Source organism: Nematostella vectensis, chromosome 11 (assembly GCF_932526225.1).
Source record: "Nematostella vectensis chromosome 11, jaNemVect1.1, whole genome shotgun sequence".
Classification (NCBI taxonomy): Eukaryota; Metazoa; Cnidaria; class Anthozoa; order Actiniaria; family Edwardsiidae; genus Nematostella; species Nematostella vectensis.
The window spans coordinates 2,899,615-2,919,886 of NC_064044.1; the positions used below are offsets into that span (position 1 = coordinate 2,899,615).

Genomic DNA, 20,272 nt, shown 5'->3' on the forward strand with positions numbered 1-20,272 from the left:
ACCAGCGCTGGCTTTTTTGTTTTCAAGTAATTTTGCTGTTGATTGCACTTCTTCTAGGGTGATAGGCGAATCTAGGATTTCATCCCGGTTTCTAGCCCAAACATGGTAGTTTTTTACAATATGTGCTTCTATCCCCGAGTCGTCTGAAAAGCAATTCTGTGGCGTATTTAATTCTTTGAAGTAGTTATACCATGCATCCGAGCAGTCGGATCTGATTGTCTTAACTAGATTCCAGAATTCTTTCGGATTGCTGTCTGCCTTTTAAGCTTCTTCGTTAATTGCTTGTATGCTTTCTTGGTTGAAAAGAATCTATGCCTTATGTATGGCTCGTCCGGGTATCTCGAAAGAAGTTTGCCAAGACTTCGCAATTCTTTTCTTAGTTCATTACAATCCTTATTAAACCATTTTTGGTGCTGTCTTGAACTTCTCTTTGAACTTTTTTGCTTCTTCACGAGAATCACCTGTTTTGATGCTTGACGTATTACGTTTGTAAAACTGTCAACTGCTAGATCAACATTAATCTTTTCTTCTGATTTAAAAATTTCATTAAGGTCTCTGCTCACATTTTCTGATGCTATTGACTCGCGCAGCAAAGTTTCAGATTCCTTCTCCCATTTAAATACTTTTGGGTGCTGTTCGAGATCCATCAAATTATTTATATCTTTAATCTTTTGTGTTTTTAATGCAAACGAAAGAAAGCGATGGTTAGAAAAGTTCGATGGTGTTGAAACGGTGAAATGGTGAACTTGTAGGTAGATTGTTTGCGAAACGAGAGTGTAAAAACAAGTGTATTGGCCCAGATGATCACCCCTTGTCCTACCATTCAGTACTATTAAACTATTACTGTTACTAAACTCTGCTAAAGATTTTCCGTATGCGTTGACATTCTGATCTCTCGAGTTCCTGACCGTCGGAAACGGGTAACTACATGCAGATTCAGATAAATCGGTAAAGTCTGCCAAGTTACCCATCCTTGCATTAAAGTCTCCGCATACAATGATTTCGCCTTTTTGCGAAAATTTATACATGCTATTTTGGAGATGTTCAAAATGATCTACATTTAGTTGTTGCTCCCTTGGGGAGTTCCGTGGGGGAAAGTAAACAGTACACACGTAAATGTCTCGAAATAGTTTTTATCTAGATAAAATCTTCACATGAGTGTTGTTCTAGAAATCTAACACCCTTGCGGATTGATGCTTTCACTAGAATTGTAATTAATAAAAATGGATAGTTAATGAAGAAATAACTAATTTGACAGACCACACTACAACAGCAAAACGTAACGCAAGACACTAACGTCCGAAATTGTAATAAAAAAAATAAATAATAATAATAATAATAATGATGATGATGATGATGATGATGATGATGATGATGATGATGATGATGATGATGATGATGATGATGATGATGATGATGATGATGATGATGATGATGATGATGATGATGATGATGATGATGATGATGATGATGATGATGATGATGATGATGATGATGATGATGATGATGATGATGATGATGATGATGATGATGATGATGATGATGATGATGATGATGATGATGATGATGATGATGATGATGATGATGATGATGATGATGATGATGATGATGATGATGATGATGATGATGATGATGATGATGATGATGATGATGATGATGATGATGATGATGATGATGATGATGATGATGATGATGATGATGATGATGATGATGATGATGATGATGATGATGATGATGATGATGATGATGATGATGATGATGATGATGATGATGATGATGATGATGATGATGATGATGATGATGATGATGATGATGATGATGATGATGATGATGATGATGATGATGATGATGATGATGATGATGATGATGATGATGATGATGATGATGATGATGATGATGATGATGATGATGATGATGATGATGATGATGATGATGATGATGATGATGATGATGATGATGATGATGATGATGATGATGATGATGATGATGATGATGATGATGATGATGATGATGATGATGATGATGATGATGATGATGATGATGATGATGATGATGATGATGATGATGATGATGATGATGATGATGATGATGATGTTGATGGTGGTGATGGTGGTGATGATGGTGATGATGGTGATGATGGTGATGATGATGATGATGATGATGATGATGATGATGATGATGATGATGATGATGATGATGATGATGATGATGATGATGATGATGATGATGATGATGATGATGATGATGATGATGATGATGATGATGATGATGATGATGATGATGATGATGATGATGATGATGATGATGATGATGATGATGATGATGATGATGATGATGATGATGATGATGATGATGATGATGATGATGATGATGATGATGATGATGATGATGATGATGATGATGATGATGATGATGATGATGATGATGATGATGATGATGATGATGATGATGATGATGATGATGATGATAATTATAATAATTATAATAACAATATTAATAAGTAAAATAATTTGAAAAAAAAATATTGTTAATAAAATAAAATGTTTGAAGTTTTTTACGTATTCTAGAAGACCCCCACCCTAGGCTCCTCTGTAGGAAGGTCAATAGGATAATAACTTACCCCTGGTGGCATTTGTTGAAAGCATACTTTATGATCTGGGTTTAATAGCTGTTCTAAAAGTCTGGTGATGTTACTTAGTTGATTTTTAATTGGAATGTCTGGTTGTTTGCGACTGTGCAGTCTTGGATCAGAGGAGCGCTGGGCCTGTTTAGACGGCGGTGAACGCCCAGCTTGTGTAGCTGCACGATTAGCATGTGATGACAGTTGCTTGCTCTGATACCTGTCCTTAGTGATGCCTAGGGCCCTCCGTATCCCGTTCTTGATGTTACCTGCCAGCACTCTGATACCCTGCTCCTTGTTCAGATGTTTCACGTCCCTGTAAAGCCTCCCCTTTCTTAGGTTCCCGTTGTCTACCAGAATGACTTGCTTCTCCGCACACAGATTTTCTCCAACCTCGGCGTTGATGTAAAATACAGCTTCATCGAGGCTGTCGCGCCGTGGGGTGATGCTGCACATAATGAAGCTTTCCCCCGGAAACGCACTCATAGCTGTATGCACCATTTGTTGCTGTTTCTTCGCCACTATGTTCGCAGGTTGGGATTCCACGTCATTTACACCAGTGTTGATGATCACTCCATGGCGAACTCTGAACGTTGGATTTTTCAGTATTTCTATGGCACGTTCAGTGGTGTTGCAAGGAATGATACTGCAGGTGTGCTTGTTCGTACCCCGTGCACTTGGCATAGTTCATCCCTATTGATATATCTTCTATTTGAGTCGCACATGAAGACAAAATCATACTCCTTTGCTTCTTGTTGTTGTTTCACTTGTATTGAAGCATTAGGGTTTTGTTGGTGTTGTTCTTGTTTCGGAGCGGCTCTTTCTATTGGCTGTTGGCGTTGGTTCTGTACCGTCTCATGTTCTTTTTCTAATACCGAGAGCCGGTTCTCTAGTTCAGTTTTGCTGGTTTCCAAGCTTTTTATTCTTTTTGTGAGGTTAGTTTTTTCTTCTGCTAGGGAACCAACTCTTCCTTCTAGCTTTCCGACCTCGTTCAGGGCTTTGCTCATTCGCTGCTCCTCTTGAAAGAAGGAATGGCTCTTGTTCCCTTTTGAAAACAATCATATTGTTCTTTATCATGTTACCAATTGAGTTGTTTATTGTAGCCTCCTCGTTTTCGAGCTTTTTCTTAATTTTTGCCACTTCGAAGTTTGTTTCTGCTGTTGTACTATCTGCTTATACTATAGCTTCCTCGATTCTCTCAAGTTTCGATAGTATGTTTTGAACCATTTTCCAGATATCTTTATTTCCGTCTTGGTGTTCCGTTCTACCTTTTACAGTTGTACAAGAAAACAAAGCAAAAGGCGCGCATTTTTTACATAAAATCGCTTTGACAGGATGAGGATGAGGGTGAGGATGTGGGTGAGCATGAGGGTAAGGATGAGGTTAAGGATGAGGGTAAGGATGAGGGTAAGGATGAGGGTTAGGATGAGGGTGAGGATGAGAGTAAGGATGAGGGTGAAGGTGTGGGTAAGGAAAAGGTTAAGGATGAGGGTAAGGATGAGGGTGAGGATGAGGGTAAGGATGAGGATGAGGGTGAGGATGAGGATGAGGAAAAGGATGAGGGTGAGGGTAAGGATGAGGGTGAGGATGAGGATGAGGATGAGGATGAGGGTAAGGATGAGGGTAAGGATGAGAGTGAGGATGAGGGTAAGGATGAGAGTGATGATGAGGATAAGGATGAGGATAAGGATGAGAGTGAGGATAAGGGTAAGGATGAGGGTAAGGATGAGGGTAAGGATGAGGGTAAGGATGAGGGTAAGGATGAGGGTAAGGATGAGGGTAAGGATGAGGGTAAGGATGAGGGTAAGGATGAGGGTAAGGATGAGGGTAAGGATGAGGGTAAGGATGAGGGTAAGGATGAGGGTAAGGATGAGGGTAAGGATGAGGGTGAGGATGAGGGTGAGGATGAGGGTGAGGATGAGGGTGAGGATGTGGGTGAGGATGAGGGTGAAGATGAGGGTGAGGAAAAGGTTAAGGATGAGGGTAAGGATGAGGGTAAGGATGAGGGTGAGCATGAGGGTTAGCATGAGGGTAAGGATGAGGATGAGGGTGAGGATGAGGAAAAGGATGAGGGTGAGGGTAAGGATGAGGGTAAGGATGAGGATGAGGGTAAGGATGAGGGTAAGGATGAGGATGAGGGTGAGGATGAGGGTAAGGATGAGGGTAAGGATGAGGGTGAGGATGAGGGTAAGGATGAGGGTAAGGATGTGGGTGAGGATGAGGGTGAAGATGAGGGTGAGGATGAGGGTAAGGATGAGGGTAAGGATGAGGGTGAAGATGAGGGTGAGGATGAGGGTAAGGATGAGGGTGAAGATGAGGGTGAGGATGAGGGTAAGGATGAGGGTAAGGATGAGGGTAAGGATGAGGGTGAGGATGAGGAAAAGGATGAGGGTGAGGATGAGGAAAAGGATGAGGGTGAGGGTGAGGATGAGGGTGAGGATGAGGGTAAGGATGAGGGTGAGGATGAGGGTGAGGGTGAGGGTGAGGATGAGGGTAAGGGTGAGGATGAGGGTGAGTCGAGGGTAAGGATGAGGGTGAGGGTGAGGATGAGGGTAAGGATGAGGGTGAGGATGAGGGTGAGGATGAGGGTGAGAATGAGGGTAAGGATGAGGATGAGGATGAGGTTAAGAATGAGGTTAAGGATGAGGGTAAGGATGAGGGTAAGGATGAGGGTGAGGATGAGGGTAAGGATGAGGGTAAGGATGAGGGTAAGGATGAGGGTAAGGATGAGGGTAAGGATGAGGGTGAGCATGAGGGTAAGGATGAGGTTTAGGGTAAGGTTTAGGTAAGGATGAGGGTATGGGTGAGGGCGAGAAAACACTCCCTCAGATTCCAGATATAGAAGATCAGAATAGATTTTGAAAAGGCGAAGATTTTCATCGCTTTATCTTTTTGCATCATCATAAGAGAAGAAATACCAAATTACTAAGAGCGAACATATTGACGCAAGCCAATTTCTTCGTGGTATCCAGGGCGACGCGGTATCGCACTTTTGCACTATTCATTCGAAACCCCCACCCCCATGGTCTCGGGGAAGGGTGGGGGATTAGACCCATTCACCCTGAACAAATGCAAAGAATCCCTACAAATGGCGGAAGGCTATATGGATATGAAGGGGAACGAGACACATTTTATATTTTAGAAAACATGTGATTAAATGGGGAAAAGAGTAAATCATCGACGCCTTTTAAAAACAAAACCAGCATAAAACATTTAATTTCCCCTAGCCGGCAGTTTATCTTTTATACTTTTTATTAATTACCAGTAGGCGATGGGTATTGTAAATAATTGTACACTTGAATATTAAAAACCTATAAGCATATAAAAGGTCTCTCTTTGCTTGTGATCGGGTATTTAGTTTATCTATCGAACGTAACCAGACCGGGCAGCAATGGATGCGTTGTATCTCCTGATGCTGTGAAGAATCACTTATACAACAGTGTCCTTACCCCGAGAAATCTTCCAACAGAGGCATAATTATTGGTTGTAGTCTTGTATCGTTCATTTTTTGCCCGTTTAGGCACAGAACATAGACCACCACAGAGTTTGCTAACGTCCAAACCGAAAGAGATCTCCAAGTATAGAAGCAAATCTGCAGAAGTAGCAGTCGCCCGGTATAAATGGTTACTTGTCAGGACTACTCTCTCAGTGAGTAAATTCTACAACAGAAACAGTAATTTACGATTATTAGTGTACTTCTTAGAAACGATAGGACATTTACTGTATCTGGGTAGGGCAGAGAAACAGGAAAGCATGTCGGTTTGGCCGGAAGGCGAGCGCCTAAATACAGAATTGGAACAAAGAAGCCTAGTCACCATCTTGATGGAGTTTGCGGTATTCCTTTTATCTGGTCTGTTCGCAGTAATGGGCAATGCCATGGTTTGTGTCGCCATCTATCGCCAGCCGAGGCTCCAAACTACTACGTCGCCGCTTTTGCTGTACTCGACATACTCCAACCGTGCATCTCTCTTCCCCTTGTGCTGGGAGTTATAGTGACTGGGCGTTGGCCGTATGGGCCCATTCTCTGCAATATACAGGGGTTTGTCAGTGCTATGTTTGGTCTGTCCTCTATTCTGATCATTTTGCTGATCGCGCTTAACCGTTACGTAAAAATTGTAATGACGGCGACAAGTTACAATAAATATGTTTCGCATAAGAAAACTATCGCATCTGTTATCGCGGCAGTTTTCGCTGGAGCTGTAGGTACTGTTATGCTTAATGTTGAATTCAAGTTTGATCCTGGAAAGCTGTTTAGTTATGTTGACGGTGGTAAAACGCCAATATCTACGCCTTTTGTAGTCGGTTTCTTGTTCTTCGCCTTGCCTTTTGGTGTCATGTGTTTTTTGTATTTTTATTGTCTGAATGTCATGCATCACAAATAAAACACGATATTAATTTCTCGCATTTTCTTCCTGCTTTCTTTCTTTCTTGTTTCATTCAGTATCGAGCCTTTCTGGCAAAGTAAATTGAAAAGGAAAGAAAATTAAAAACCCAAACGCCTACCAATTTTATTGACTAAGAAAGTAAAAACAACAAATACAGATCTCTTAATGATTCAGCCAACCAGAAGTAGCAGTGACTTGTTGAAGGAGCCTACAAAGGTACTGTGAAATAATTATCAGGAGGGGGGTGGCGTGAAATGAGCTTGAAATAATGAAAAATTACGTTGGACCCCCCTCCAACAGCGTCAAGTATAATTCTGACCCCCTCCTGTTCTTTTTAATTACGAAGACCCCCCCCCTCCTACATTCTGACTACAGTCACGTGTTTCCTAATGCATTATTTCGGCATGAGGATAGACATCAGCACCGCTTAGCTCAGTTCGACTAAACCGCCAAATGTCCGGGAAACAGTTGTTGAAAAGTTATATCTTGCCTATAGAGAATCAGAGACCAAAAAGCCCAAAGCGTTTCATTGGAGAATCTGAGATTTTTTTCTGGACAAGGTGCGAAGCAGAGTTTCTGAAGAGTTGAAATGTTCTTCTTTCTGAAATAATTAAAATGGATTGAATGATATTTACCTAAAAATTGTTTAACACAGGCCCATAGACCTGAGATTGTTGTACTCGGCCGGCCCTTTTTTTTTCAGCTAAGACGTGACAAATCCTATCCTTTTGTCGTTTTGGTGTGGCCGCTAGAATATGGATGCTGTCTTACAAGTACAAGTTCATCAAATACAAGTTATCTAATTTTTCGATATTTTTTTAGTAAAACAGGTCTGGATTTTGTTTATTTGTATTTTGTTTATTTTTTTGTTTTGTATTCACTGACAATGTAATTGTTCACCCGTGGCTGAATTATTATATTTCAAAAACACGTCAGAAAGTCTACATCACTTTGATAATTTATGAATTATGAACAATAATAAGCATCCATTCTTATTATCATAAAAAGGAATTGTGTCCAGAAAATATCCATACCCCCCCCCCCCCATCTAGGGGAGTGGAAATTCCGGGGGGGGGGTCTCAAACGCCCCGGAATTTCCAGAGGGGAGGGGGGGGGGTAAAATGCCCTTTTTCCTTGACAGTTACTGTATTTATCTTTTTCCAGAGGGTTGGAAATTTCAGAGGGGTGGGGGGTCATACCTCCCACCCCCTCAATAGCGGGTATGGATATTTTCTGGAGTGCCAAAAGTTACTTAGCATAGCGTTTTTATTTATTTATTTATTTATTATTTTGTGGATTTGGACAGACGCAGCGGTTACCAATAAAGTACAAGGCTCACTCGGCGCGAGCCTTGGATAGCTGTGGTTAAGTCGGGACTACCAGAGCAACTAAGGAGAAGCAACCAAAGCCCATCAGTAATAGGATCAAGCAGAAAAAAAAAATAGTAAAATCCCCTTTTATCTTCCAAATGATAGATCTTTAATTGGTAAATTCTTAAACAAATTAACGTGGTTGCTGAGAAACAAGAAAAATCAAAAAGAATTACTAATGCAAATGAGAAGTGAAAAGCTTTGTAAACAAACTGCTGCCTGGATTAGGAAGATAATAGCAAAATGCAAGAAGCTATCCATCAAGCTTGATCGACATCTATTCTTATACAGTATGTATGCTTGCGATTTAATAGGACATCTAAAACAATTTGATAGTATATGGACTATGGAACACTAATAATGATTGTTTTCCTAAAGAGACTATTACTGTCGAATCCGTTGTATCGCGACCCGCGTTTTCAAAACACGATTTGTTTTGGTTTTCTGTTCTGTCAGTAAAACCATTCTGAGCCAATCAGAGTCTCGCTTTGTTCAGTTCCCTTGCTATCCTCTGGACGAAAACCAGACAGTGTCGCGACAGAAAGCCAGGCAACTGCGCATTAGGCGAGAGATCGCAAGAATCTAATTGGCCTAGAATGATTTGACTGGCGGAACAGAAAATCCCAAAAGACACAAACAAATCGATGTTGAAAATGCGGCGTCGTGATACAACGGATCCGACAGTAAGATTGTTTTGAATTATTTTGAAAAGGCCTATTGTTTCATTTATTAACAGGTCCACCAGTAGCGAACAAAAGATCAGATTACCAGCAAGCTCTCATCATCTTTCGATTCACATTCCCGAATACTCATAGAAAACAGCCTTTTGGTTTTCCTGTTAATGACAGCACATAAAATGATAGCAACAGTACAGCAAGGAACGATAGAAACTAACGCGGGGTACGGCTTGTTGGAGTCGACTTGACTTAAGAAGGCTATGGCTAAGCCATAACTGCTTACAATACCTATCACACATTTAAAGGACTTGAAAAAAGACATGGCAAAGTTCGCGATAATCGCACCTATTACTATATCCCCTGTTCCTAAAAACACGTGGGTAGTGTTTTCGCCAAAGCGAACGGTAAAAACCGCAGGTAATTCCCACGCATTATTCATCTCGAAGAGTTGGCAAAGCAGACTTGAACAATCCCCAACACTAAAAATCTCCGGCGACCCGTCGTTCATTCGAGAGAGTAGACATACGTCGTAGAGAAACGCCGTCCAGAGAAAAATCTGTAGAAACGCGAAGTTGCGGAATTGGACGTGACTTGCCAAGAGCGAAAACATGGCAATGATAACGTTGTTGATAAGCCAGCGGAACTGTGTTTTGACCGAGACTAGCCAAAGGCAAGCAAAGGACATTCCAACAAAGTAGGCAATTTTGCCAGGGAACCACTGTGTGAAGGCTACTAGTATAAAACAGAGTACAGCCATGTGTTGAAGAACGATCATGACTGACGGGTAGTACTGTAAGCAAATAACTGTCAGTCCCATTGTAGCGAAGTAGGCGAAGTTTAGGAGAATATACCATGGCAGACTTGCTGGTTCCAACTTTTGGCTTTCCTCTACAGGCTCTGTTGTTTTTTTCCCATTCTTTGTAGGCGCGCTATCGCTAGTAAAACTCTTTCGCGTCTTCTCGCCGTAAAAAGCACTCATGAACACCAGACTGCAAACAGATGCGTCCATTATCCAAAAATTATGAAGACTCATTTTTCTGGTACGAATAGTTTTTTTTGGCAGACTGCTGCTACACGAGGGCCATCTCTCGTTCCGGCGGAAATAAAATGCCGCGATCCTTTTGTTGTTAAATCTATGCTACCCGTGGTGACGTCACAAAGAGCTGACATGGTTGTTGATGGACGGTACAAATCTAACAGCGCTTGTTAATCAATAGCGCATTACCTATTAATCAAAACCACCACAATTAGTTGATTGGTTGACAAAAATGCAGATAGGTCTCTCTTTTGGTCGCCACATGAAATTATCAAAAGTCGAGAAGCGCGGATTAATACAAGGAGACAATGTCTACATTTGCAAAACGAATTCATAGTAATATTTTTTATTATTATTGTTAACATTTATTTAATACCTGTTTTCTGGCATTAAACCTGTTTCTACATAATTATATATAAAACAATTTTCTACACCAAAACAGGTATGCTGCCCCATAGTTAGCTTACAATGCCTGTCTGTAGCCGGTAACATTCAAACAGTGACTTGTATGGACTTTGTATTTATTTTATTTTGTCAGGTTTACTTAACCTGCTCAAACACAAAACGCTAGGGCCGCCACATTTACAATGATAACGAAAATCAAAGGAATCTGATATGGGGGTCCTGTGGTAAATCTAACGTCATCGGTCTGTGGCGCATATGACGTGTGGACTGGGTCTAGTTTTTAAACAATATGGCGGTTTCCCTGGTTTCAGTTGTCAAGTGAAACTTTTTGAGAAAATTACCCTCGATGGACGAAAAAACGTGATTGATTTTACAAGATAATCAGAGGTTTATATAAATTATTTTACATTGCTCAAACGTTGAACAGAGAAACCCGTAAAATGTTGCTTATGGTGATTTGTTTTGGTTTCGAAGTTGAAGGTTGTTGTGATTGTTGAGGTTAAATTCACTGAAGGTAAAAAGTGAGTTATTTCGGTGATCCGAAGATATGGAAAAGAAAAACAAAGCTAAGCGAGGGATACGAGTCAAGATTATTAGCATGGGAAATGCAGAAGTAGGAAAGGTCAGTAAAAAATGAAACAAATGCTTTCTGTTGAAACATGTTGAAAGATATGATAAGCAAGATGTTGATAACTTACAAGGTTCACGGTAGTAACTGTAGCAACTCTCCCGCATTAGGCGGGAGTCTCAAGATTTTGGACCCCTTCTCCCGCGTTGAGCACCAAATCTTCCGCTTTTTATCGCTTCCGAAAAAATATTCTGTAGAAAAATTGTCATTTTGGCTATTTTTTTTATTAAAATATTTGAAACAAGAATTCCCTTGTGTAGCGCAATTTATCTAACACCCTCGGTTTCTATACGGCAAACGCCTGCAAAGTTAAACCCACCCCTCCCCCCAACAATTCTCAAGCCTTGAGATTTTTGGAGGTTGACAGGTATGCTGTAAGTAATATTTACTTAAATTACTTTGATCTACTTTGTCTGGGTTAAGTTACCCAGATAATAACAAGATATATTCCCATATAGCACTGTATATAAGCAATCCTATTTTCACACTTTTTGTCAAATCCTTTAGTTATTTGATAATTAAATTATTTTTGTCATGTTATCATCATCTCCATTGTTTATGTTTACAGTAATTCCTGCTGTATGTTTGTCATTGTTTACGAACACATTAATTATTGTTACTGTGCTTATGATTCGTATAATAATTTTATGTTGGGGTTGTATGTGTTTGCTTGGATTTCAGAGCTGTATTATCAAGAGGTATTGTGAGAAGAGGTTTATTAGCAAGTATATGACCACGATAGGGATTGACTACGGAGTCACCAAGTAAGACTTTGTTACCAAAACATTATACACCTATTTCAATTAAGGTTGCACTCAGAGAATCCATGCATCGAAGCCTGTAGTGCTTCATGGCAATAAAGAAATAAGCATACAGTAAGCAAAATACAGTATAAGACAGTTTGAAAAGGATATTAAAGCAGCATTCTTGTTCATATGCCCGTAAACATTTACCTGGCTTCCACAGACCAGATTCAATCATTGATATGCATGTATACTACCCATGAATCCCTGCAGGCCCATTGCTTCTTGAAAGCAACCTTATTTAAAAAAGTGCAGACTAGCTGCAATGGAACCCTCAAGGGAAACAAAAAACTGCTAGTCTTCAAAATGACTGAAAGTAGTTTTCTAAGTATAATAGTTTTTTAGCGATGCTTAAAAGCGTAATAAAATTTCTAGCATAATGTATCTGACCCTTTTTGAAATTCACTACAGATACAAACTAAAGTCAGAAGTATGTTTTAACAGGATAAATTTTGTAACTCTTGATAAATACAGTAATATATATATATACTCACCTCTATAAAAAAACCATCTTTCCATTCCTCAGATTGAAAACGGTTTTTCTCTGTTTCTTAACTTTTCATATTTTCTTAACTGATGGAAGCGATTATTTGTTTTTCAGAGTTGTTGTTGATGATAAGGAGATAAAAGTAAATATATTTGATATGGCTGGGCATCCTGTCTTCTATGAGGTACTGAGGGAAATAAACACATCATCTAAACCATATATCTAACAAATATGTTAGTTTAATTTGCAAGATGACCTGAGATCATTGACAATGCCTGGTATTTGCATGAAGTACTTCCGTTGGTATGTTTTAAGGATGTTTTGCGCACATTATTAATGTCCCTTAATCTAAGATAGTACAGCATGTAGTGCAGGGAAAAGTGTGAGAGTGAGGAAAAAAATTGTTTTTATTGGATAGTGTGTAGGTATCACATAAGCTGCAGTGACTGGATGCTCTGAATAAGATTCGAAGATAATTATAATAACATAATCATGATGATTAAAATGATGACAATGATGGTGATAATAGTGATGATGATAAAACATGATCATGTTGCTGGTGAAGTATATTCATAAAGCATAATTATTTGTTCTCTAAAATTTTTGTCACGAAAAACTGTGTAAATTTGATTTTGCACTAAGAAAGTTTTTTACCCCCTGCCCAGGTCCGTAATGAGTTCTACAAGGATACCCAGGGTGCATTGCTGGTGTATGACGTGACGAGCAGAGAGAGCTTTGAGGCTTTGGACATTTGGCTAGATGAAATAAAGAAGGATATAGGATCACCAAGTGATTTCAACAGTGTGGTGTTTGTCGTCTGTGCCAACAAAGTAGGTGTTAGTAGTGATTATGTTGAAAATGATGAAGATGAAATGATAGTGATAATCATGAGCGACATTGAAGATTGTCAATATTATTTTTGTTAATGATTTTTATTATTTTTTATCTACTGTTTTATCATTATTATTAATAATAATTGAAATGATGATAATTAAAGAGTTATAATAATGATGATGATGATTAGGACCTTTTTGCAAGTTATGACACTGTCATAATGTTATCATAAGGTAGTAATATGATGACGGTGATTTGTTGTACTTGTTCGAGATTTTGTAGATGAATGATAGTTGGTTAGTGCTGGTCATACTGTAGTTGTGCTCAATAATTTTTGATCACCACATTTAATGGTTACAAGGAAAACTATTATTTAAAGTTTTAATAATATACATACACCATATGAAGGCTGGTTTCAACCACAGTAATCCAGTGAGTCGGTTTTATGCTCATTAGATGTTTAATCTTCCCTTTTACTGCACACCTTAAGGTCGATAGCCGTAAGCGCTTGGTTGAGGAAAGTGAGGGGAGACAGTGGGCAGAAAATCATAAGTTTTACTACTTTGAGACATCCGCTCAGACCGGTGATGGCATCCCTGAGGTTTTCCAGGTGAGAGCCGTTAGCTTGTGATAATCCGGTCGTCTTGTTCACAGTGCCGTAGACTCCCCTGTAGGCATGCATCTCTAAGTAGGTGGTGGAGCCAAACCAAAGCTGAATAGAAAATCTAGATGATGGGCCCTACTGTATGGATGGTAAACATGGCATGACAGAATAGGGGGTAGATGGGAGAGTGCGAGATCAAGAAGGGGAGGAATGTCTTTATTCTTTCAGGGGTTTTCTTTCACTCTGCAGGTTTCAAGCATAATCATTGAAAATGCAGGGGCAATTTGCCTGATCAGCCCACCATTTTCTCTTACTTGGCTCTTCCCTTTAGGTTCACATCTTTTGTTCTTGATGATATTGCATTATTCTCATGAAGATGATTCCCTTCCCTTGAGTCTATTCATGGATGATGATGATAATTAATGATGGTGATGTTTGATAATGATATCCTCCCCTTTAGACTCTGTTCACGGGTGTTGTCAAGGCCCTGGAGAATGGTGGGAAGCCTGTGTTGATTGACACAGCATTAACCCTGGGCTACAGCAAGGAACAGGCTGAAGTGATCCAGAGATTGAAGAATGCCAAGGATCACTACGAGCGACTTGGGATCCAGCAAGGTGCCACCAAGTGAGTGGTTTATATATAAATGAGGCCGTGATGGGGTGCTGTGGCTTGGGCTGTTTAGAGGTAATGAAGGTATGGCATTCTTGGACCATTGCAATGATCACTTACTTTTGTATTGCAGAGATGATATCAATCGTGCATATAAGAAATTGGCAGTACTGATCCACCCTGATAAGAGTGTGGCGCCAGGTTCAGAAGAAGCATTCAAGGCTTTAGTAGCGGCACGTGCATCACTTCTTCAGAACCACAGATAGCACCCGGGAATATCATATAGCACCGGGGAAGATCATATAGAACCTTAGCAGGGCCTCTCAGGGGGTGAGACAAGTCCCATGGTCCACCCCTACCTCTTTCCCTCAATACTGAAAGCTTAGAAGGAGATTATGGGAGCTGAGATCCATGACATTACCTCCTGATATATGTTTTATCTATTGAGATATGGTCCCTAGGCTCCCTGAATTCTAGAATCACCCTATCTAATGTCAACAATCCCTTGACTTTTCCCTGGTAAGGCTTTTAATGGTCACTGCTTATAAGTGATAACACACCAGGCTCGACGACCTGTGTTACCCCTTTGTTGTGTGTAAATAGTATGTAACTACACCTTGTATAGATTTTTATTCAATAAATTTCCTCTGTGAGGTTTCGTAAAATTCGGTCTCACCTACCTCATTCAACATATTATATCATAGTACCTTATTCAACATATTATATCATATTTCCTCATTCAACATGTTATATAGGGGTGACCGAATTTTACGAAACTTCACAGAGGTATTTAAATTGATCACTTCTAACCGCTCGGCGAGTTTTTTTTTTGTGTTTTTTTTTTTTAAGAATTTCTCACAAAACCCCAAAACCACTAATTGTGAGCTTGGCCTCCCTGTGGGTAAAAGTATTGCGGAGAGCGAAAGAGAAAAAGTCGGGACGCAAAAATCGAAATGACAGGGGTCGTCCACACTAACCCGGATTCAAAAGTATCCGGATTCGTTTCGCCGAAAACGCATCACTTGATTCGCGTCCACACTATCGTTTTCGCATCTTGTTAGCCTGGATTCAGCGTCCACACTAACACGGTTTCAAACGTTTGAAAACGCTGAAAGGTACAGGGTGACGTCATTTTTATGATATGCGCATGCTCAAAGCAGCGCACGCCTGCGATATGACGCCATCGTTTTCATTTTGATACGGATTCGAACGTCCACACTACGGACCAAAGTATACGGATTTACTTTCGACAGCGTTTTCAAAAGTATCCGGATTCGCTGGATCCAGCGCGCGTGTTAGTGTGGACGAAGGCCTAAACGTATCAACAAGTATACGGATTCAAACGAATCCGTGCTAGTGTGGACGGCCCCCTAGTGGGGTCTAGTGACGAAAGCTGACAAAAGTGCTCGCGCGTGACCGAACGGGCTGCGCGCACAATATCCTCGCCAGGATTTGAAATGTTTTGCGCGCGATTTATTTTTTGACGAGTGCAATACAGTTTAAAAGTAAAAAAAAAACTCAAACAACACTGTTAAAACAACCGCCCTCTTCTTGAGAAAAGGAACTACAAAAGCTTAGAGGAGACTAACGGTATAAGCTGTGGTCTAGTTAGTACTGTACTCAAAACAATGGCAGTGTCTCAGAGTGAATTTGAATCTTTGGCAAAGGCGGAGGACAAACGCGAAGAGAATCCAGCGACATTATTTGAGGCAAAAAAACATGAGGTAAATATGTTATAAAATTCAGCTATTCTTTGCCCAGCCATAAGATTATTTTTGAAATTGAAATTCGATTAGCCTTTCATCCAGAAAAGTGCAATAAACTCTAGATAATAAGTTTCCCAGAACCATGACAAAAATAAAACAAGCACTCAATGATAAATTGTTGTTGCGGGTAGTATTGTCAGTTCTCCTTACTTTTCCTTCTAACGTGCGACAGGTTAGGGGAGGCGCTTATTCGGGGATAGTGCTTATTCACATTTCCCCACTTAGGGAGGGGCTTATTCGAGCAAATGACGTTAAGCGGTAGTTATGTTTTGTGGGAATCTTACTAAGGGATTAGTTTGACTTATTAAGCACCGTCCAAACCGACACAAGATCATCAACCAACAACTGGCACTATCTCGCTGGGCTGACCACAAGACGAGGGAAATATTGGCGAACTATTTAAAAGCACCTTCCATTATGGTATTAGAGAAAACAAACAACATAGCAGGCCCACATTAATGCTTGCGCTGTAGCTCAGAAGTCTTTGATCGATCTTTAAGTAAAACATTTTGTATCCTAATTAATGTTTCACAGAACTTTGAAACCACTTGGACACCGGCGTACAGAGAGCTGGACAAAATGTACATGACCATCTCTACGTCACTCGCCTCAGTCTTCCCTGAACTACGGCCAGATGGCCACAGGATACCCGTCGATCCAAACACGCTATTTCCAAATTACCGCCCCATCTGCAAAACAGGTAACAAATCTTAATCTCCACATGCGATTGATAGAGGTTGAATGATGACACATGATCTGGAATGCACTTTTATAGAGCTTTTGGTTTAAAACTTTGTTACGGTCACCAGCTTCCCAACTTGTTAATGTCCCGTGTGTTATACTTAGCACTCGTCTTATTTTCTTGTTAATGTCCCGTATGTTATACTTAGCACTCTTCTTATTTTCTTGTTAATGTCCCGTATGTTATACTTAGCAATCGTCTTATTTCTTGTTAATGTCCCGTATGTTATACTTAGCACTCTTCTTATTTTTTTGTTAATGTCCCGTATGTTATACTTAGCACTCTTCTTATTTTCTTGTTAATGTCCCGTATGTTATACTTAGCACTCTTCTTATTTTCTTGTTAATGTCCCGTATGTTATACTTAGCACTCTTCTTATTTTCTTGTTAATGTCCCGTATGTTATACTTAGCACTCTTCTTGTTTTCTTGTTAATGTCCCGTATGTTATACTTAGCACTCTTCTTGTTTTCTTGTTAATGTCCCGTATGTTATACTTAGCACTCTTCTTATTTTCTTGTTAATGCCCCGTATGTTATACTTAGCACTCTTCTTATTTTCTTGTTAATGTCCCGTATGTTATACTTAGCACTCTTCTTATTTTCTTGTTAATGTCCCGTATGTTATACTTAGCACTCTTCTTATTTTCTTGTTAATGTCCCGTATGTTATACTTAGCACTCTTCTTGTTTTCTTGTTAATGTCCCGTATGTTATACTTAGCACTCTTCTTATTTTCTTGTTAATGTCCCGTATGTTATACTTAGCACACTTATTTTCCGGCATGCGAATAAGGGTGCACTCGGAGAATGCTTAATGGGTATCGACTTCATGCGCGAATAAGCACTTATAAACAAATCCAGGTTTAGAAATCTGTAGCATTCTTGGTTATGTCCTCGTTTGGCTTTCATTGTGCAGTGTTCAGCCATTTGCACGTTACCCATGAACCACTACAGTGCAACCTCATTTGAAATAAGTGTACCCTCTCATATATTATATAGCTTCTCAGCAGTTATTATATTAATAGAATATGTGCATCTATATTTGCAAATGAATTTTAATTGTTGTTCTGTACAGATGGTCAGAAGCTCTGCGTTCCGTCCTGGCCGTGGAGTGATGACGTCACAGAAGCGACATCAAGTGAGAGAAGTGATGACAAGAAGTCTCCTTAGGGGGGGGGGGGACTGCGGTGAGAGACAATAGTTGATGGACAAAATCCAAAGCTCTCCCAGCTTCAATAAAGCGCCTCCTCTTAGGGATGGAATATGAAATAAACGCCCCCTTCAAACACGGCCTGATACCCTCAATTAAGCGCCGCCTCCAAGGGATGGAATATGAAATAAACGCCCCCTTCAAACACGGCCTGATACCCTCAATTAAGCGCCGCCTCTTAGGGATGGAATATGAAATAAACGCCCCCTTCAAACACGGCCTGATACCCTCAATTAAGCGCCGCCTCCAAGGGATGGAATATGAAATAAACGCCCCCTTCAAACACGGCCTGATACCCTCAATTAAGCGCCGCCTCTTAGGGATGGAATATGAAATAAACGCCCCCTTCAAACACGGCCTGATACCCTCAATTAAGCGCCGCCTCTTAGGGATGGAATATGAAATAAACGCCCCCTTCAAACACGGCCTGATACCCTCAATTAAGCGCCGCCTCTTAGGGATGGAATATGAAATAAACGCCCCTTTCAAACACGGCCTGATACCCTCAATTAAGCGCCGCCTCTTAGGGATGGAATATGAAATAAACGCCCCCTTCAAACACGGCCTGATACCCTCAATTAAGCGCCGCCTCTTAGGGATGGAATATGAAATAAACGCCCCCTTCAAACACGGCCTGATACCCTCAATTAAGCGCCGCCTCTTAGGGATGGAATATGAAATAAACGCCCCCTTCAAACACGGCCTGATACCCTCAATTAAGCGCCGCCTCTTAGGGATGGAATATGAAATAAACGCCCCCTTCAAACACGGCCTGATACCCTCAATTAAGCGCCGCCTCTTAGGGATGGAATATGAAATAAACGCCCCCTTCAAACACGGCCTGATACCCTCAATTAAGCGCCGCCTCTTAGGGATGGAATATGAAATAAACGCCCCCTTCAAACACGGCCTGATACCCTCAATTAAGCGCCGCCTCTTAGGGATGGAATATGAAATAAACGCCCCCTTCAAACACGGCCTGATACCCTCAATTAAGCGCCGCCTCTTAGGGATGGAATATGAAATAAACGCCCCCTTCAAACACGGCCTGATACCCTCAATTAAGCGCCGCCTCTTAGGGATGGAATATGAAATAAACGCCCCCTTCAAACACGGCCTGATACCCTCAATTAAGCGCCGCCTCTTAGGGATGGAATATGAAATAAACGCCCCCTTCAAACACGGCCTGATACCCTCAATTAAGCGCCGCCTCCAAGGGATGGAAGATGAAATAAACGCCCCTTTAAACATGACCTGATACCCTCAATTAAGCGCCGCCTCTTAGGGATGGAATATGAAATAAACGCCCCCTTCAAACACGGCCTGATACCCTCAATTAAGCGCCGCCTCTTAGGGATGGAAGATGAAATAAACGCCCCTTTAAACATGACCTGATACCTCCCAAAATACAGTGGAACCTCGATTTAGGGAACCACTATATAACGATTTCCTAGGTATAACATACAATTTCATTCCTTAAGCCCGGCCAAAATTACGGTAAAACATATGGAACAGAACCTCGATAGAACGAACCCTCGATCGAACGAACAGATCTCCCCAGTCCCTTGGCACTTCGTTAAATCGAGGCTCTACTGAATAAAGCATTGCTTGCTAGCGCTCCCTTTCGAATAAGCGCCCTTTCTCGTTTATAGACATTTTGACCGTGAATTTCTCGACAAAAACTGGTTTAAACATGACCTTGTAGGGCGTTTTACCGGACCTCCTGACTAACTGTGGTAACTTATTATGCCCATTCAATGTAACAAAGACACGTTAACCCTTTCACTCCTGGGTACTTTTCAGCAAAATTGTAAGAAAAACAGACTGAAAACAGAAATCTCCCCCCCTTTCAAGTCCAACACTACCAGTGAAGCTAAGCTACCGCTGACCTAAGACGGTATGCCTTGAAGTTTCCAACAATGCACTGCGGTGCCTTTTCTTTCTAGCGACGGCACTGCTGCCTGTTGCTTACAGCAGTTTTGCTTGTAATTTGCCTAAAAATTACAGCTTTTTCATATCTGGAGAGTGCCTTAGGACATCACAAAGTCTTTTTGGGCATAATTAATGCTGTGCTTATGGATGTTTGCACGCTGAG

General features: G+C 40.6%; 4 protein-coding genes across 4 annotated transcripts; 2 read left to right on the forward strand and 2 right to left on the reverse strand.

The window, feature by feature from the left end:
• Nucleotides 1-1,429: 1,429 nt before the first annotated feature.
• On the reverse strand, nucleotides 1,430-3,304 carry LOC125573763 (uncharacterized protein DDB_G0271670-like; the record flags this gene model as incomplete). The annotated part of the gene is made up of 3 exons (XM_048734525.1): nucleotides 2,621-3,304; nucleotides 2,408-2,455; nucleotides 1,430-2,095 (listed from the first exon to the last, which is right to left on the reverse strand). Coding segments are annotated over exons 1-3 (1,398 nt in total), but the record flags the coding sequence as incomplete, so codon positions are not given.
• A 651-nt stretch (nucleotides 3,305-3,955) lies between these two features.
• LOC125573764 (spore wall protein 2-like) lies at nucleotides 3,956-6,613 on the forward strand. Its single transcript, XM_048734526.1, has 5 exons — nucleotides 3,956-3,991; nucleotides 4,045-4,590; nucleotides 4,645-5,142; nucleotides 5,184-5,376; nucleotides 6,141-6,613. The coding sequence occupies exons 1-5, from the start codon at nucleotides 3,956-3,958 to the stop codon at nucleotides 6,611-6,613; spliced, it is 1,746 nt and encodes a 581-aa protein (XP_048590483.1).
• A 1,234-nt stretch (nucleotides 6,614-7,847) lies between these two features.
• LOC5515957 lies at nucleotides 7,848-10,296 on the reverse strand. Its single transcript, XM_001635956.3, has one exon. It carries the CDS (start codon nucleotides 10,083-10,085, stop codon nucleotides 9,135-9,137), a length of 951 nt encoding a protein of 316 aa, XP_001636006.2. The 5' UTR covers nucleotides 10,086-10,296; the 3' UTR covers nucleotides 7,848-9,134.
• Nucleotides 10,297-10,749: 453 nt separating this feature from the next.
• LOC5515956 (dnaJ homolog subfamily C member 27) lies at nucleotides 10,750-18,253 on the forward strand. Its single transcript, XM_001636018.3, has 10 exons — nucleotides 10,750-10,880; nucleotides 10,968-11,115; nucleotides 11,803-11,885; nucleotides 12,526-12,595; nucleotides 13,077-13,241; nucleotides 13,736-13,855; nucleotides 14,310-14,476; nucleotides 14,595-16,185; nucleotides 16,762-16,927; nucleotides 18,043-18,253. The coding sequence occupies exons 2-8, from the start codon at nucleotides 11,041-11,043 to the stop codon at nucleotides 14,725-14,727; spliced, it is 813 nt and encodes a 270-aa protein (XP_001636068.2). The 5' UTR covers nucleotides 10,750-10,880; nucleotides 10,968-11,040; the 3' UTR covers nucleotides 14,728-16,185; nucleotides 16,762-16,927; nucleotides 18,043-18,253.
• The last annotated feature ends 2,019 nt before the right edge of the window (nucleotides 18,254-20,272 follow it).

What these genes read in the sequence shown, in the direction of transcription:
- LOC125573764 (XM_048734526.1), top strand. Translation starts at nt 3,956, where the DNA reads ATGAGGATGAGGGTGAGGATGTGGGTGAGCATGAGG. An exon ending in AAGATGAGGGTGAGGAAAAG is followed by an intron (nt 4,591 to 4,644) that starts GTTAAGGATGAG and finishes CATGAGGGTTAG; the next exon opens with CATGAGGGTAAGGATGAGGA. An exon ending in GGATGAGGGTGAGCATGAGG is followed by an intron (nt 5,377 to 6,140) that starts GTAAGGATGAGG and finishes TTGCCCGTTTAG; the next exon opens with GCACAGAACATAGACCACCA.
- LOC5515957 (XM_001635956.3), bottom strand. Translation starts at nt 10,085, where the DNA reads ATGAGTCTTCATAATTTTTGGATAATGGACGCATCTGTTTGCAGTCTG.
- LOC5515956 (XM_001636018.3), top strand. Translation starts at nt 11,041, where the DNA reads ATGGAAAAGAAAAACAAAGCTAAGCGAGGGATACGAGTCAAGATTATT. An exon ending in ATTGACTACGGAGTCACCAA is followed by an intron (nt 11,886 to 12,525) that starts GTAAGACTTTGT and finishes TTTGTTTTTCAG; the next exon opens with AGTTGTTGTTGATGATAAGG. An exon ending in GCATCCCTGAGGTTTTCCAG is followed by an intron (nt 13,856 to 14,309) that starts GTGAGAGCCGTT and finishes CCTCCCCTTTAG; the next exon opens with ACTCTGTTCACGGGTGTTGT.